The sequence below is a fragment of the Ovis aries genome, chromosome 17, assembly GCF_016772045.2.
Source record: "Ovis aries strain OAR_USU_Benz2616 breed Rambouillet chromosome 17, ARS-UI_Ramb_v3.0, whole genome shotgun sequence".
In the NCBI taxonomy this organism is placed as follows: domain Eukaryota; kingdom Metazoa; phylum Chordata; class Mammalia; order Artiodactyla; family Bovidae; genus Ovis; species Ovis aries.
Window position 1 is genome coordinate 53,769,221 of NC_056070.1, and position 17,826 is coordinate 53,787,046.

General features: G+C 50.6%; 1 protein-coding gene across 15 annotated transcripts in view; it reads left to right on the plus strand.

Moving 5' to 3' along the window:
* The window catches only part of KDM2B (lysine demethylase 2B), a 119,310-nt gene that overhangs the window by 89,281 nt on the left and 12,203 nt on the right, over positions 1-17,826 (plus strand). For 11 of the 15 annotated variants that reach the window (XM_042234045.2, XM_060401156.1, XM_042234046.2 and 8 more), the window contains 2 exons: positions 13,657-13,881; positions 14,534-14,626. In XM_042234045.2, the coding sequence (XP_042089979.1) occupies positions 13,657-13,881; positions 14,534-14,626 (318 nt within the window). The remainder of the gene's footprint in view (positions 1-13,656; positions 13,882-14,533; positions 14,627-17,826) is intronic. The other 4 variants (XM_027956483.3, XM_027956484.3, XM_060401157.1 and 1 more) reach the window with 1 other exon arrangement.

Below are 17,826 nucleotides of genomic sequence, written 5' to 3' on the forward strand. Positions count from 1 at the left end.
CTGGCTCAGGGCAAGCACCAGTTGCCCTGATGGCATTAGCTTTGGGGAACTCTTTCTAAGAAAGTAAACCTTGGCTAAGTGGAGCTGGGAGATCGTTCAGTTCTTAGGGTCCCTGAAAGAGGAGGTTGAAAGGGAGAAAGGACAAGCCTAAGGCACAATATAAATGCTAAATTTTATGGTAGTAATTCTGGGCAAGTAAATAATATATTTTATATATAGTCCAGTACACTATTAATACAAAAGAAACGTTGGATAGTTGTGTGTACCAGTTAACTAAAGGAAGTTTTGATCAAGGAGGTAAAGATGCTAAAAGGCTCTTTTCAAGTGTCAGAAGAGGAATTTTTAAGAGGAGTTAGGGCAGTGGCTGCTGGCATGAGCCTTGTTACAATTTGGAGAGGACCCACCGCATTGCCATATCTTAATCCTGGCTTCCTCCTTTCACATCAACCTCCACAGATCCATCAGGCAGCAATCTGGTTACCGAAACCATACCTACCTGTCCTGAAATTGAATTTGAACTGAGAACACAGAATTTGTAAACTTTAGGAAGGGACAGTTAATTTTCCACATAAATCTTGAGTATTTCACTTGGATTATTACACGGGTCTCACATGGCATCCTCCTGTCTTGATTCTGGAATTAGTGCAGTGTTATTAACAGCCCAGGCTGCAGGCTCCAGCTGCTTATAGGTTCAAATCCAGGTCGTTTCACTTCCTAGCAGCCATGTGTCTCAGTTTCCTCATCTGTGAAATGGGTGAACGGTAGAACATACCTCATGAGGCTGTCTAAAAGAATAAATGAGATATATCTGCACTACACTTAGCATGGGATCTAGCCCTTCAATCATGCTTAGTAAACATTAGCTCCTCTTATTGCCTGGACCCCTAGAGAGGGTCTCTGGATGGTGTTTTTTAAGGAACCCTGGGCTTCAGAGCTACTTTCCAATTTTCTCTGGGCTTCCTCACCTTTTCTCTGGGCTTTCCTTACCTGTGAAGTCAGGGACGAGGGTGTCCGGTGAGGCCCCTTTTAGCTCAGAAATGATGTGACGGAAGGAAGGAAGTTTTGTGTTAGCTGCAGCTTCTGTTCATTAACACTTTCCCTTTCTCTTCTTTGAACCATGATAAATGAGAACTGTCTTTTTACTTCCTTAAATACAGAAGTGAGCTTTTGAGAATTCTGAAAAGAAATCAGCCCAAAGACAGGTCTAAGTAATCTTGTACTCCTACTAGGTAATGAGAAAAACCTTTGAGAAAAAAGTCCTGTTTCCATACCTCTTTCTTGATGTATTGTGCTATTTGTATGTTCCTGTACCCTGGCAGTTTTGACCAATTACAGTGAAGTGAAAGCATGATTAGCTTTTTTTTTTCAGCCCCTCCTCTTTCTTTAAGGGACTTCCTACTAGGTTGAGTGGCCCCTGAGAGTTCATGGACTACATCAGATAGAGACTTTAATCCAGGCAAGGTAGTTTTATAAAGGCTGAGACTTTGGGGGGTGGATTGAGATGGAGGGGGGAGTATTCTTTTCAAAATGACGTTTTTGTTATTAACCTTGAATGAATTGTGAAAAATGTAGGAAGGGAGAAAGGTAATTCAGAAAAGGTATGTTTCAGTAAAGAGCAAGTTGGCTGGGATTTTTTTTTCCTCCCGTAAGTGTCAGTGGTTGTATAAATTTCAGACTTTAAAATCCACTCAGTAAAACTGACATCCCTGTTTATTCACTCCTGCTGACTCCCTGATAGAAACCTCCTGAGTTTTACATCCATCACTCATTTTGCCTTCCTTGAAAGCCCAGGGCATGACCTGCCTGTGGGTCCCTTCTATTCTCAGAGTGGATTTCATGGCCCATGGCCTGGGCATGAATAACAGTTGGACAACACTGCAGAATTGGTCACCAGGCTTCACAGCTAATGAGCTTTTTCTTGGGAAAGCCTCAGATTCCTTGGTTGGGCAAACCCTCCCACTTTACAGATGAAGAAACGGTTGCATGTATACATGTTCAGTGTCACCTTGGACATCCTAATTAGATGATGAGTATGCCGACTACCTAGCTAAGTCAGTCTGGTCCTTAGCTTGAGTTTGGCTGTGGTTTTGATGCTTATAACAGAATTGCACACTCTAGCTAATGGTCACTGAGCTCTTCCTTCAGAGTAAGGACTGCTGGCCTAAGTACCCCCTAGACTTTTTTCTTTTAAATCAATCTCAATCTGGATTTCCAGTAACAGTTTTCTACAGGATGGGCTGCTTTAGAAGTAAGCATTAGGAATGCTTCCAGTTTAAGAATTTAGAAACCCACACCTTCTGGGCCAGCTTCAGGCACTGCAAGGCTTCTACGAGACTGGGTTCTGGCCTGCCCTCATCCCTTCGGAGAGCGACCCTTGGGCACCTCACGAAAGGGCGGGGTATGGGTGGGATCCTGTCCAAGACAGTAGGGCGCCCACCTCAGGGCAGAGTGCATTCATGGTGTTCTGTCTGGCAACCGCCCAAGTCAGTACAGCTCCCGCCTGTAGCACCACGCCGCATTTTACCCTGACTCCCTCGCGACCTGGAAAGGCAAACCTGAGGGCAACGTCAGGGGACCAGCCTAACCGAACTGCTGGCGTCTTGCAGAACTAGCTCCCTAGACCGTACCCAGGCCAGCGGGCCCGAAGAGGGTACGGGACTCCCGGGTTCGCAGGCATATCAGGTCGTGGTCGCAGAGCTTGTGCAAACCCGAGAGTCCGTGTGCCCGCTGCCGGGGGCACAGGGACCCGTCCCCGGTGTCGCCTGCAGGGCCGTTCCCCGCGGCCCATGCACCCTGGGGCTCCTGTAAGACACCTCGCAGGACCACACAAAAGACCCCACCCCAGGTCGGGCGTGCATTTCCTGTTAGAGACGCGCGGCGTGCAGCCACCCATGTGCATCCCGCGGCGCGCGGGCCGGGCGGGGCGCCGGGCACGCCCCCACGCAGCCCCAGTCCCCCAGCTCCGGCCGCGAGGGGCCGCCCTCGGCGGGCCCGCCCCCGTGTCACCGCAGGCCGGGCTCCCTTTGTGTGCGGCCCGAACGCCGGGGCCGCGCCATTGGCCCGCCGGCCCGGGGGGCCAGCCCCTTCCTGGCTCGCCTCATGCATATGCATGAGCGCCCCGGCCCTCCCCACGCCGGCCCCTCTCCGCCCCCTCCCGCGCGGGCGTGCGAAGCGCGCGGCGCGGCTCCCTCCTCGCGGCAGCGGGAGCCCGAGCCCGAGCCCGAGCCCGAGCCCGAGCCAGGGCGAGCCGAGCCTGCTCCGGGCGGGCGGCGGCGGCGGCGGCGCCGCTCCAGCCATGTCAGCGCGCGCGAGCCTGGGCCCACCATGAGCCATGGCCATGTCCGTGAGCGCCGAGGACGACGACTATGAATCGGAGCCGGACCAGGTCTGTGGCCCGGGGTGGGGTTGAGGGAGGGACCCGCCGCCCGCCGGTTCGACCTCCCGACCGGCCGACTGACGCGCCCCGGGCGGCCGCGACGCCGCCGCCGCCACGATGAGGAGAAAGTTTTGCAGTCGCCGCCGGCGGAGCTGCCAGGGCCGGGCCCGAGCGGGGCGTGGAGGAGCGCGGCAGGCCGGCGGCCACCCGGGCGCCTCGGGCCCCGCAGCCGGCCGGGGCAGGGGGCGTGTGCGAGCGTCCGTGCGTGAGGGTGGCCGGCCGTACCGCGGGGACAATGTGGGCCTCGCCGTCGGGCGGGCCCTGAGGGGCGCGGGCCACGGCCCGCGGGCAAGTTGCGGGCGCCGGCGCGGGCGGCCGGGCGCGCCTCGCCCTCCCCTCGCGCCCTTGCCCGCGGCCCACGCGCGTGCCGGCCGCCCCGGGCGCACCCGGACCTGCAGGCGACGGCGCCTCCTTCCTTTCTGTTCGCAAAGTTGCACCGGGACCCTCGGCCTCTGGGCTGGAGGACGCCCGCGGCCCGGAGGGTGGGCGGCCCGGGGCCCGTGGGCCCGACGGCCCGAGCTTTTGTCTGGGCGCCGCGCGCCGGCCGCCTGCCGTGGGCAGACGGAGACAGGAAGGGGTACGAGGCTCGGGCCGGCGCGGGGAATCCGGAACCCAGCGAGTCCGCTCCGCGGCGGCGGCAGCGGCGAGAGGAAGCCGTGACCCCAGATGGCAGTATTTGGCCTCGGTTGCATCTAGAAGGGAAAGCAACCTCTCTTGGGACCAGGGGGTTGAAATCTGTATAAAACAAAGCCTTGGGTGTGTTTACGGCTTGAATTTTCTCCGGGGAGATTCGTGTTTAGGAAGGAGGGGAAGAAAGAAAGTTGAGGTTTTACGAAGTAGAATCTGCACGGTATTTGAAACAGGGCACCGGCTTGGTAGACTTGTCTGAGGAATTAAGCACTGACGGGTTGAGTTATCGTGTGGGCATGAGACTAGGTGAATAAGATGCTTACTTATAATCCCGGGTGCATTTCCTCAGTGGAATGAAGATGTTTTGGAATGTTCAGGCCAAGATGTAGGAACGTTTTTTTTCCTTCTATCAGGCGTGGTTGAGGAAGTACTATATATACTGCACTTAAGTCGTAACACACATATTATTAAGTGGTTTTATGTAACAGAGATGAAGTTAAAGTGCATTTTCTCAGTTTTGCTGGACGTTTTTCAGGCTCATCGTGTATCTTATGATGTGTTCCTGAATCTCACTTGTCTTCTAGATCGGACGAACCCAGAGACAACCCAAGTGGTTTTACCTTGGAACTTTCATCAGGGCAGAAGCACAGTCTGTGAGGTTCTCAGTTCTTGCTGCTTAGTTCATATTTCAACTCTTCCTCTGAAAATTTTCAGTTCAGTGTGGGTCTGCCTAATCCCTGCCAACAGCATACCCTTCCTGCATCTGGTCACTCATAAGACACCTGTATTCAGTATTGATTGTGTTTTGGTGTTTCAGGTGAGGTTCCTGTTACCTGTTTTGTGTTGGTTTTTTAATTTGGCCACACCCTATGGTAGACACTACATGGGACAGGTACGTCTCTGGGCTTAAATCACATTTTCACCTTTTTGCCACTCCTGAGAGGACCCATATTCCCTGTAGGCAGATTTTTCCCCCTCCTGTTCGCATCAGCCTGACTGTGGCACTTCTGGAGTTGTTAGTAATGGAAGTTCTCTAGGTTGCCACTTTAAGATGATGCTACCACTCAGGAGCATTGAGGGAGATGACCTGTAAGCCAGGCCAGAGGGCAGAAGGTTTTCCCCAGAGTCCCAATAGAGAAGTTGCATTTGCCAACCCTCCAGGCCGTGGCTCCCTGCTGCTTGCCCTCCCACCCCCAACCCTTTCCTCAGCCCCAGGATTTCTTGGATCTGAGAAGAGCGGCTTCCTCTGAGGCAACTGTGTCTTCCACATGGGAGCCAGAGTCTCTGGATGGCATCTACAGCTCACAGACTGTAGACCCCACTCTCCTCTGAAGTCTCCTTCAAGGAGGGGCACAAGTCTTGGAGTGTGGGCATTCAGGTATGCTCAGCCACCTGCTGCGTGAAGGGCCCCAGTGGAGGCCCTGTCAGGAAGCTTCTGTTACCTGGTCTGTCCCTGCAGCTGAGCCTGGCCTCTCACCCTTGATCAGAATTTTGCCTGCTCTACTTTAAAAGTCTTTGCACTTCCTTGGTCCCCACTGGAGGGTGCTGTCCAGTCCTGGGCGGCATCAGGCTTCCTTACGCGTGTACCGCCAAGCTGGCCTTCTGCCCCTCACCTTCCCACAGTACCCTGGGTTTCCCCTGCTCCCAGTGTTGGGCCTGTGCAATGGGAGAGACCCTTGGTTGGGCCTTCTCCCATGGACTTCCTTTGCTTCTCCAGTGCAGAATGTGCGGGAAGATTCTTTTCAGCTCTGATTTTTTAGTTTGAGGGCTATTAGTAAGGAGAATCCCATCTTGTGTTGTTGTTGTTTTTTTTTAAACTGCTGAAGAGTAAATACCGTTATTCCTTTTTTTTTTTCTTTTAACTAAAAATGATTACTGCTTGTTTGTTAAAAGTACTAATTAAGGGAACTTGCCTGGTGGTCCAGTGGTTATGACTCTGTGCTTCCACTTTAGAGAACATGGGTTCGATCCCTGGTTGGGGAACTAAGATCTCACATGCTCCGTGGCACGGCCAAAAAAAGAATTTTAGGAAATTATGATGAAGAAGATCTCAGAAGTTTATATGGCTGTAATCACTGCACTATTCTCTGTAACTGTTAATACTGAGAGTGACATTTTCATAATGGGTCCCTGACCCCTCCCCAAATTATATACGAAAGTTTTATGCCCTTGTGTGTATGTGCATTTTTCTGGGATAAAGGTCTTCAGCTTTGCTTGGATTCTCCAGAGGCCCACCCCTCCCCTGGGTTTCTGGTAGCTCCTGTGTTTTTATTCTCTTGCTCCTTACTCTTGGTATATAAACAAATCCGAACCCTCCCTGGAGTCTGCAGGTGTGTGTGAAGGAGCCTGCAGCGCAGCTCAAAACCAGCCTTTCCTGGGATATCCATTATGCTTGAAGATCTGGGAATAGACATGATGTTGAAAAAAATCTGTTATACAACTGAAGGTAACGTTAGCATGACAAAGATTTCCCTGCTGTTTGGGGGCTCTGGCTACCCTTCTTGGGGCCAGGTGTCAGTGGGCTGCTGTTTGGGGCAGTTTGGTGGGGAACACCAAATCGTACAGACACAGCCGCGTTTACTGTTCTCCTGACTGACTCCTTTGACAGTTGAAACTCTGGCCTGCTCCCTCCTTGAAGCTCTTCTCTGGCTTCCGTCTGCGATGCCACCAACTCCTGCTGCTTCTCCTGCCCTTCTGGCCATTCCTCAGTAGGGTGCTCTTTGTTACCCGGCCCCTGGATGTTTTCTCTCCTGAAGGTACTGCTCAGGACCCTGTGGTCCATGCTGTCCATTCTCCCTGAACAACGCTATAGACTTAAGTAGTTCAGCACCACACGATGCTGATTCCCAGCCGTGTGCCTCAGCTCCAGTCCCTCCTGGCTGTTCGCTACTGGCCACCTTCCTTGGATATCTCATGGGTTCCTCGGATTCCATGTGTCTACAGTGAATTCGTGTTCTCTCCTCTCTCCTGTTGCTCAAGCCTGAAACCTCAGAGTCTTCCAGGACTCTTCGTGCTTGTAAGCCCCACCTGCAGTCAGCCTGCCGGGTCTTCTAAACTGGCTCTGCTTCTACAACACCCCTGACTCTTCCCCTCCCTGACATTCCTTCTGTGGCTTCTACCGCAGCCTTCACAACCCTCGGCCTGACTGGTGTAGCATCCTCAATTCATATCCCTGTCTTTCATCTTGCCCACCACCCAAAAAATTCACTCCCTGCATTGTAGCCAGAATACAATCGTTTTGTTCCTGCACGCAAAGCCCTTTAACAGCTCTTATGCAGAACACCATAATGTGGTCTATGGGGCCCTGCAGGTTTAGGCTCCTGCCACCTCAGGGCTGTTTTCCAGCAGCCGTATCAAGCTATTCCTTGTACGAGTCATCTAACTTCTTCTCTCTATCTTACTCTTCCTTCTGCCTAGAATATTCACTCCTGAACCCCACCCCTCCTCCTGGCCTGCAGCAGCCTATCTTCTCTCTAAAACTCACTTTAGTGACAGCCACTGTATGTGACACTTGTCTCAGCCTTTCTTCCTTGTGAGATGAGGCACTTGTGGGTCAGCATGCCAGGGTCCAGGCTGTAGGGCCCCTGCCTGGCTATCTTGGCTTCTCGTTTATGGGCAGTATGACATTAAGGAGATCACTTAACTGCTCTGTGCCTCAGTTTCCTTATTTCTAAATGGATGTGTGTGCTCAGTCGTGTCCAACTCTTTGCAACCCCATCAACTGGGGCCCACCAGGCTCCTCTGTCTGTGGAATTTTCCAGACGAGAATACTGGAGTGGGTTGCCATTTCCTCCTCCGGGGATCTTCTAAACCCAGGGTCCAACCTGTATCTCCTACGTGTTCTGCATTGGCAGGCGGATTCTTTACCACAGAACCACCTGGAAAGAAAATAATAATTCCTCCCTCATAGATTATCAATACAAATATTGAAAAAGAGTGTTACTTCAGTAAATGTTAGCTTTTGATTTTATCATCATTGTGTTGCCGTGCATTTATGCAGTAACATAGCTTTCTCCCCCTAGACTGTAGTGCCTTTGAGAGTAGGGAACAAACACCTTACTAATCAGGTTTGTAGTCCCAGCACCTAGCATTGCATCTGTGTATAATTCACAGCCAGAAGACAGTTGAGTGGATAGGTGGGTGGGTGTGAGTGTGAGGGGGTTAATGAATGAGTCTCTGGCACAGATCACATGCCTTATTGGCCTAGTTCGGATAAATTTTTTCATGCACTTATTGCCCATTTCTTTTGTCTCTTTTTGGAGAAGTATCTGCTTGAATCCTTTTGGTTGCGCCGGTCTTGGTTGCAGCATATGCAGGACCTTCTCTGCTCTGTCTGGGATCTTCAGTTGCAGCACTTGTGTTTTTAGTTGCAACGCAGAGGATCTCAGTCCCTGACCAGGCATCAAACGCAGCTTCCCCTGCATTGGGAGCGCAGAGTTTTAACCATTGGTTCACCAGGGAAGTCCTGAGATAGCTGTCTTTCTGTTGTTGCTGTATACTTTGCAAATAATTTCTCCCACTCTCTGTACTTCTTACTTGATAGGGAAGTCCTGAGATAGTTGTCTTTCTGTTGTTGCTGTTTTATACCCTCTGGATACTAGCCCCTTAAGAGATGTATACTTTGCAAATAACTTCTTCCACTCTCTGTACTTCTTACTTGATAGTGCTTTTTTTTTTTTGACTGCATCAGGTCTTAGTTGTAGCACATGGGATCAAGTTCCCTGACCAGGGATCGAACCCCAGAACCCTGCATTGGGAGCGTGGCGTCTTAGCCAGTGGACCACCTGGGAAACCCCTGATAGTGCCCTTTTCAGCACATAAGTTTAAAATTTTCTCCAGTTTTATCTTCTTTTGTCACCTGTGCTTTTGGTATCATATTCAAAAACTCATTGCCTGACCCAAGGTCATGAAGATTTATCCTTATTTTTTCTTCTAAGAGTTTTATGGTTTTAGCTCTCACATTAAGGTCTTCTATCCACTTTGGGGTTAATTTTTGTATGTAATGTGATGTAAGAGTTCAGCGTCATCATTTTGCATGTGGATATCCATTTATCCCCACACCATTTGTCGGAAAGACTGTTCTTTTCCCCACTGAATTGTCTTGACATAAGTGCCAAAAATCAGTTGGTCATAAATATTGTATTTATGGGACTTTATTTCTGAATTCTCAGTTCCAGTGCAGTGATCTGTATATCTGTCCTTATGCTAGTACCATACTGTTTTGGTTACTGTGAGTGAAGTGAAAGTTGCTCAGTCGTGACTCTTGGTGGCCCCGTAGACTATACAGTCCATGGAATTCTCCAGCCCAGAATACTGGAGTTCATAGCCTTTCCCTTCTCCAGGGGATCTTCCCAACCCAGGGATCGAACCCAGGTCTCTCGCATTGCAGGCAGATTCTTTACCAGCTGAGCTATCAGGGGACTGTAGTTTCGAAGTAAGTTTTGAAATCAGGAAGTGTAAGTCTTCCAACTTTGTTCTTCATTTTCAAAATTGTTTTGGTTTTTCGGGTTCCTTGTGTTTCTACATGATTTTTTTTTTTTTTTTTTTTGGCCGTGAAGTGTAGCTTGTGGGATCTTAGTTCTCCAATTGATCTGGGATCCAACCTGCCCCCTGCACTGGAAGTGTGGAGTGCTAACTGCTGGACCACCAAGGAAGTCCCTCCACATGAATTTTAGAATCAGTTTTTCAGTTTCTACAGATGAACCAGCTGAGATTTTCATAGGGGTTGCCCTGAATCTGTAGACCACTTTAGGGAGTACTGCCCTCTTCACAGTATTGTCTTTCAGTCCATGAACGTGGGATGTCTTTTTATTAATTCAGGTTAATCCAAATAATGTTAGTCCCAATATTTTAGAGATGAGGGATTGAAGGTTCTGCCCATGACTATTCTGGAGAATAAGATCTGATAGGAGGCACTCAGTTAATGTTTATGGAATGAGTGAACTATCTCAGTAGTATTACTTTTTAAAAATTTCATTATTTAAAACTTTCTTATCAATAACATTCCTTTTAAGGGATGATACTTATGAGATGTTGATGGGGAAAAAGTGTTGAAATACTTAAGATCTGTGTGGGTTCAATTTTCCTAACCAGATGGAGCTGAGACTATGAGTCCTGAGCTGATAAAATCAACAAACCTTGGGGTTTGGGAGGCTGGTTTGTATGTGAAAGTCAGTGGTTGCTACCATTCCCTTTTGCTGAGAACACTTCAGGCTGAAATTAACAAAGGACCATCCTGGGTTATTTGAATAGAGGTACAGGTAGGATAGAGTAGAATGGAGTATTGGTTTGGGCTTCCCTGGTGGCTCAGGTGGTAAAGAATCCAACTCCAGTGTAGGAGACCTGGGTTTGATCCCTGAGTTGGGAAGATCCAGAGAAGATCCCTGGAGAAGGGAATGGCAACCCACTCCAGTATTCTTGCCTGGGAAATCCCGTGGACGGAAGAGCCTGGCGGGCTACAGTCCACAGGGTCACAAAGAGTCGGACACCAAAATTTGGGACTAAAAGAAGTTTGGGAACGTTTAGGTGTCACCCAAAAGAGGTTAGGATAGAAGCGTCACCTTCCCTAATAGAGACCTTCTGATCTTACCTGTTAATTTTCTCAGTGGTCTTTATGAGGCTCCTGCATTTCAGGTATTGCTCAGTTGACTCCGGAGCAGTTGACTCCCCCTGGCCCACGAAGCTGCAGGCAGCAGGAGCTTCTCTGGTTGTCTGGCGGCCTGGCCAAGAGGGCCTGAATCAGGGTCTCTGGAAGCAGCCGCCCGTTAACCTCTTCCTTCGAGGCATTGTCCACTGTTGATTCTTGTCATTTACCAGAATGTCTCAGCTGCCATCGAGATCCAGACAGATTTGGTTTTCCCGTAGCCTGGGAAAGTGCTTCTTCAGATGAAAATGAACTTTGGGAAGCAAAGGAAAGTGGGTTTATTTCAGAGTCAAGTATGAGCTTTATGACTCTGGTCGATTTGGCCCAACTCTCATAGTTCCAAGTGGGCAGTGAGGCCAGGGGTACTCAGCAGCTGTTTATACCTGATGCTCCTGAGTGGGAGGCAGAAGCCAGTTTTGGACACCTGGAATTTTTTCCCTTCATCAAAGAAGCTAAGTCCTTAGACTCTCCTGCTCCAGGGTCAGCGTGTGAGTTCCTTGGCCTTGGTTTTGTCTGTGGGGCTAGACCGTGTGCTCTCCTCTCTGTACCTGACTTGTAGCTCTGAATCTCCCATGTTTCAGGGATTTGAGGAGTGAGTTGCTAACTGGACTCAGGCTTTTTACCAGTCTTCTGGGATGTAAAGAGAGGGAAAAACCTTGCTGGTTTCCATTTCTCTGGAAACTGATGTCTTCCTCTGCACCTCGTGTAGGCCTCCATTCTACTGAGGGCGTCGAGGCACTAGCTGTGGGCCCCTTCCAGGGCGTGTGGTCAGTTCCCGTGGATCTGGGAGCGATCATTCTACTCGGCCTGCGCATCACTCTGGTTTATAGCGTTTACACGCACTTGCAGGGTACGCATATCCTCTGCTGGCTTCCTGACCTTGGGCAGGTCACTTACCCTCTAGCCGCAGTTTCCTCATCTCCCACAGGGTTGTTACTAGGAAATTAGATGATGCCCTATGTGAAGTGATGAGCAGGATGCCAGGCCCCTGGCAAGTGCCCACCTGCACTGTGGTCACCGTCCCTGTCATGGCTGCTTGCTGCTTCATGTTCAGGTCCACGGTCCCTTACTTGCTGTTCTCAAATCTAGAGACTCTGAAAACTGATTTTTTTTTTTTTCCACTACTCATCTGGCAGCAAGACCAGACCTGAATTGACAGGTGTTGCATAGGCTGACATATCCCTCTGAAGGTGCCTGCCAGGGCTGTGGAACTGCCCCCGTGCATGACTCGCGCCCCACCCCCCACCCCCCCAGACCTCCCTGGGCTGTGTGTGGTGTGCAGGGAGGCCCTCCGCAGCTTGCAGGAGGAGTAACTTGCCTTGGGACAGCCCTGTACCCCGCCTGGGGACACTGGTGTGGTCTGACGGGAATGGCGGGGTCCGGGCAGGGGCAGTGAGGACGCAGGGACCCGCAGAGCTCGGTCTCCTTCCCTCTGGAGTTGAGAGCAAGTTGATAGGGATCAAGAGTCAGAGAAGATGGTGGGAGTGAGGCATGATTCTCAGAGAAACTTGGGCTCTTTTCCTTGCTGATGTGGTTGTAAGTTTCTCAGCAGCCCATGTAGTTTTTGGGGAGGGGACTGTAAGTGTGTATTGGCCGGGGGCGGGTCCCTGGAAGGAAGACTTTCTCTGCACTGTGGTACAGCATAACCACACCTCTGGGCCTGGGAGCTGGCGTGGGGCAGGATTTTGCTGAGGGATCCAAGTTTGGCAAGCAACTTAAATGAAAGGGCTGGGATGGAATGAAGCTGGCTAAGGGCTTGAAGCGTTCGATGCCAATTAGATAGTTTGGGGAAGAGAGTGCGTCTCCCTGACCGAGGGATGAACCATTTTCCAGCAGACAGAAAGCTGCTCCAGGCGGGACAGACTCTCCCTGCCATCCAGGTCTTTCCCAGATCTTATCCAGGGTGGACAGTGTCCCAGCAGCTGGCTTCCGGTCCTGGTTTGCAGGAGGCTCTGGAGCTGGTGGCCAGGTTGTAAGGGTCTCAGAGCAGGACGTGTGGCTGGCTCGTGCCCTGTTCAGCATTCGCCAGCACTTTCTGGTCACCTGTGTTTCTCTGATAGGGTTTGGAGTCCGTGTGGGTAAGGTCTCAGAAATCAGTTCCTTGGTGTTCCGGTCTCCTTCTCCCGGGGTCTGGTTTATTGAGCGCATGCCCGGTGTCAGCCGCCTTGTGGAGGGACAGTGGCGACAAGCACCCTCCGTAACTGCCTCCCGAGCTCTTGTCTCGAGAAGACTCCCACAGGAGGATGGGCAGTTACGCTGTGGCGGGCCGGAGCAGGCGGTCAGGGAGGGCGGCCGGGAGAAGGCGGTGTGTAAACCGGGCCCTGCAGCCAGAGCTGGCCTTAGCCGGGCGGGCGGTGTGCGGAGGGGGCGGTGCTCCTGGCGGACGGGCTCCCCGCGGAGACACGGGTGGCCTGAGGAGCCTGGCCTGAGGCGTGGGGGCCACGGGCGGCTCTTGAGCTGCCCTCAGAAGCAGGAGATGTAGCCCACAGTTTTCTGCGCCTGCCATAATGAAGCCCCAAACAACGGATCCCGTCTGGAGCCTGGAAGTTGGAAGTCAAGGTGTCGCGAGGGCCCTGCTTTCTCGGAAGGCTCTAGGCGAGGACCCTTCTTCTCTTCTTCCAGCTTCTGGCGTCCGCTGGCTTTCTTGGGATTTCTTGGCTTGGAGACTGGGGCCCTCCAGTCGTCTCTCCGCCGTCTCTCCGCGTCTTCACATAAGATCTCTCTGCTGCGTCCACGTGCCCCCTTTCACAAGGACACCAGTCCCCACTGGAGCAACGTACCCCTTCAGGCCCTTATTTTAGTGGTTTCCTCTATAAAGACCCTGTTTCCAAATAAGATCGCATTCTGAGGTGGTGGGGGCGGGACCTCAGTATGTCTTTGAGGGGCGGGGCACACTTTACCGCTAAACGGCCGTCTCACCACGTCACGCCCGTGTCTTCTCCCGCAGAACCGGGCGGTAGGTCGGCCCAAGGGGAAGCTGGGCCCGGCCTCCGCGGTGAAGTTGGCCGCCAACCGGACCACGGCGGGAGCTCGCCGGCGCCGGACGCGATGCCGCAAGTGCGAGGCCTGCCTGCGGACGGAGTGCGGCGAGTGCCACTTCTGCAAGGACATGAAGAAGTTCGGGGGCCCCGGGCGGATGAAGCAGAGCTGCATCATGAGGCAGTGCATCGCGGTGAGTGCGCCCCAGGCCGTGCTTCTCCCCGCCCCCGCCTCGCAGAGGGGCAGCCCTTCCTTCCTCCCGCCTCCTCCGCGTGGGGCTGCTCTCGGCAAGTCCCTCCGCTGAAAGACAGTGTGGCCGCAGCAGAAATCCCGGAGGGGCGCTCCCTCCTGGAAAGAGAGGGGGCCCCTAGTGCTGTTTCCAGATTGCTGGCTGCAGGCCTCCGGGATGGTTCTACCATGTGCTGCGGCTCCTTTTTCTTCATAGTCCGATGGTCTTAAACTCCTTCCTTCCCTTGATGACCCAGTACTTTGAAGTCTCAGCCATTAAAGATGTCGGGGCAGCCTGTCCTGTCTTTGACCCCGTTGCCAACATTTATGGTCCAGTTCATGATGGTTGTGGGCCCTCCCTTCCTTCCTGTCCTGCCTTCAAAGTCAGAGGTCTGGGTGGAAGGTCAGTGCCCCTCCTGAAGGGGCCGTCTCAGAGAAAGAGGACTGATTTATGGGGTCCAGGAGTGGGCTGCTGGAGAGCCTAGCCAGCCCCACCAGACCTGGCCTCCTGCTTCCCCCCTGGACAGGGCGGTGGGCACCGACTCTGGCCACTCGGCGGGGTCCCAGCTCTGCCCTGCATCTGCCCTGTACACACTGACGCACTCTGCCTTCCTTAGGGCACTGTGCCTCCAGCCCCAGGGAGGGAGTGGCGATCTCCCTGCTCCCCGGGGACAGCAGGCTCAGCGGGAGGATCAAGGCCTCCGGCCCAGGTGAGCCCATTGCAGGCCCAGCCTGGCATCGAGGGAGCCTTCCTCCTGTGTCCCTGCTGCTTCAAGCCTGGGCACCTTCCTCTGCCTCCTACATGTACTGCTTGTATTTTCTGTCTCTGTTTTTAATTGTGGTCAATAACTTCTGTGACCATTTTTAAATGTACATGTCAGTGATATTACCAGTGTACTTTTCTTTTATTGCAAACTGATCTGTGGAACTTTTTTACCTTGTCAAATGGAAACTCTATATCCATTGAACAGCACCTCCCCCCACCCTCCACCCCAGCCCCTGGCAACCATTTTTCTACTTTCTGTTTCTAATTGTGACTACTTCTTACATGTCTTAGAAGGTGAATAGGGCAGGGTCTGTCGATTTCACTTAGCATTAAGGTTCCCGAGGCTCATCCTTGCCAGGGTTTTCTTTGTAAAGGATGACTGATATTCCAGTGTATGGATACCCCGCATTTTCTCTTTCTGTTCATGTGTTGATGGGCATTTAAGTTGCCCCCACCTCTTGGCTATTGTGAATAATGCTGCAGTGGACAGGAGCCTGCCAGTATCCCTTTGAGATCCTGCTTTGGATTCCTTTGGATATTTACTCAGAAGTACCGTTGTTGGATCCCTCGGTAGTTCTGTTTTTAATTGTTTGAGGAATCTCCATACTGTTTCCCACAGCAGTTGCTCTGTCTCACCTGCCCACCAGTGGTGCACAAGGGTTCCAGTTTCTCCATTTCCTTCTTATTTTCCACAACACTTGCTGTCTTCTTTTTTACGATAGTGGGCATTCCTAGTGGGTGCCAGGTGCTACTTCATTGTGGTTTTGATTCACATTTATCTGGTGCTTCCTGATGTCAAGCATGCTTTCATGTGATTGGTGGTCATTTGTAGACCTTCTTTGTACAGATATCTGTTGAAGTCCGTTGCCTATTTTAAAATTGGATTGCATTTCTGTCCTTGAGTTGTAGGAGTTCTTCACATGGTGTGGATATTAACCCCTGATCAGATACATGGTTTGTAAATATTTTCTCCCATTCTGTAGGTTACCTTTTTGCTCTATTGACTAGTCACTAGTCTTTTTCTTTTCTGTGCAGGAATTTTAAAGTTTCATGGCTTGTGTTTTTATGACCTGTACCCAGACCATTGGAATGGATTTCAGGGAATTTGAACGCTCCCCTGAAATTAAATACAGATTGTTATCTGTGTGCATGAGTGTGTGTGCATTTTTCTGGAGTGAGGGTCCATGACCTGTTGCATTCTGTCACGAATTAAGAGGTTGTCGGTAGGGACTCTGGGTTTAGAGAACGGTGTCACCTAAACCCTGGCCCGTCAGCGCAGTCCCGGGACGGTCTCTTCCTCTTTGGCTGTGCTGTCTTTCACCCCTGCCTTCCCTCCAGTGAACCAGGCCCAGGTATAGGAACCTGTCCCTGCCGTCACCTCTTCTTTGCAGCCCTGCTGTCTGGCCTGGTGCCTGGCAAAAGGATTGTCGGTTGTAGGAAATCTCACCTCTGTGTGTGTCCCCAGTCTGACGTTTCTGGGACTGATAGCAAAGGCAGCCTAAGCGCAGCCCTCTGTCCTCTTCTTCCAGCCTTCCCCATCTGTTGGGGCATTCTTGCCATGTTTTATCCACCTGTGACCCAGGCAGACCCTCTGCCCCCTCCTGCTTCTTCAGGCCATTTTCCCTGAAGTGTGGGTCTGCCTCTTCCTGTTGGCAGCTTTCCCTTGCACCCTCTCTCAAGGACGCTTCTCCCACTGACTTGATCCCTTCCCAGCACCCTCTCCCTCAAGCCTGGGCCGGGGCTTCCCCTCCGGTGTCTCTGCATTCACTTGGCCTCTGAGTCTGCCCCTCCTCACCTGAATGAACGAGAACTCCTTTGACTTCAGTGTTCCATTCACTTGAAATGTGTTGTCATCTTACAGTCTTTTACTAGTTACCGGTGGAGTGTATATCCTAGCTTATTTGAAGCTGTTCTAACTCAGTTTACTAAAAATTGGCCGTGTGTTTCCTCTGGATCGTGAGTACTGGGAGGTGGGCGTGTATAAGGAGGAGAGAGTGAGAGCCTGCCCACAGGGGTTTACAGTCTAGGACTACATCAGCTCTCAGACTTTGTGGTCTCCAGATACCCTCTTAAAAATTATGAGAGCCCCCAAAGAGCTTTTGTTTATGTGGGCTATTTATTTATTAACATTACTATAATAATTTTTTTAATGTTTTGAATTCATTTAAAAATGACAAGAAACCCACACTATATGTTAGCATAAACAACATTTTTATGAGAAATACCATCTTCCAAAGCAAAAGGGATGAGTAGGAAAAATAGCATTGTTATGTTTTTGTAAATCTATTTTATGCCTGGTTCATTAGAAAAGACCTGGGTTTTCACGTATGCTCCTGTATTTATTCTCTTGCGGTAATGCTTCAAAGAACTCTTTGAGGAGAATTTGGGCTCATAGATACGTAGTTGGAAAAGGGAGGAGTCTTTTACTGTAGTGTTTTCAGTGAATTGTGAATATTCTGATGCACCACCAGAATGGGACAGGTGGCAAGCGCTCCCTGGTTAGTTGCAATGTGGAATCTGAAACTGTATCAACACACTTTGAAAAGTATGAATACTGTTACATTAAAATTCATTAGTCTTTCTTGCCCCTCATGTACTCCTGCATAATATTGTAACATCAGACACTGGACATTTGGAAAATACTGGCTCACTTAGTTTTTACAGATTTTCCAAGTCGGGGCAAATAGTGTTATACAGTGTTAAAAAAAAATAATGAATGAACACACGTGTGAACACCACACTAGTGTCCTCCGGAATGTCTTTAAGTATTGGGAAGTTGTCTATTTCATGATGGTTAATGTAAGTTTTCCAAAATTCTAATTTTTGTTTGAAAATTTGTATTTCATCATCTGCAACAAATGCCTTCATTTATTTTTCTGTGACAGGCTCACTTATTTTCATCCTTGAAAAAATGTGCCGTTACCCACCCCCCTTTTTTTTTAAATCAGTCATTCTTTCCAAAAAAAAAAAAACTGATGTTCTATGGAGAAAGTGGCCAGTTCAGCTCATAGCTTGGTCACAAGTGCTTTTCCTTTAGATAACCATCATTCTTTGGTGTTCAGCTAAAATAGTTAATGGCTGTTTCCTATTTTGTCATGCAGAATCTGAAAAGGGTGTGACCTCAGAGGTCAGACTTTTAATAAA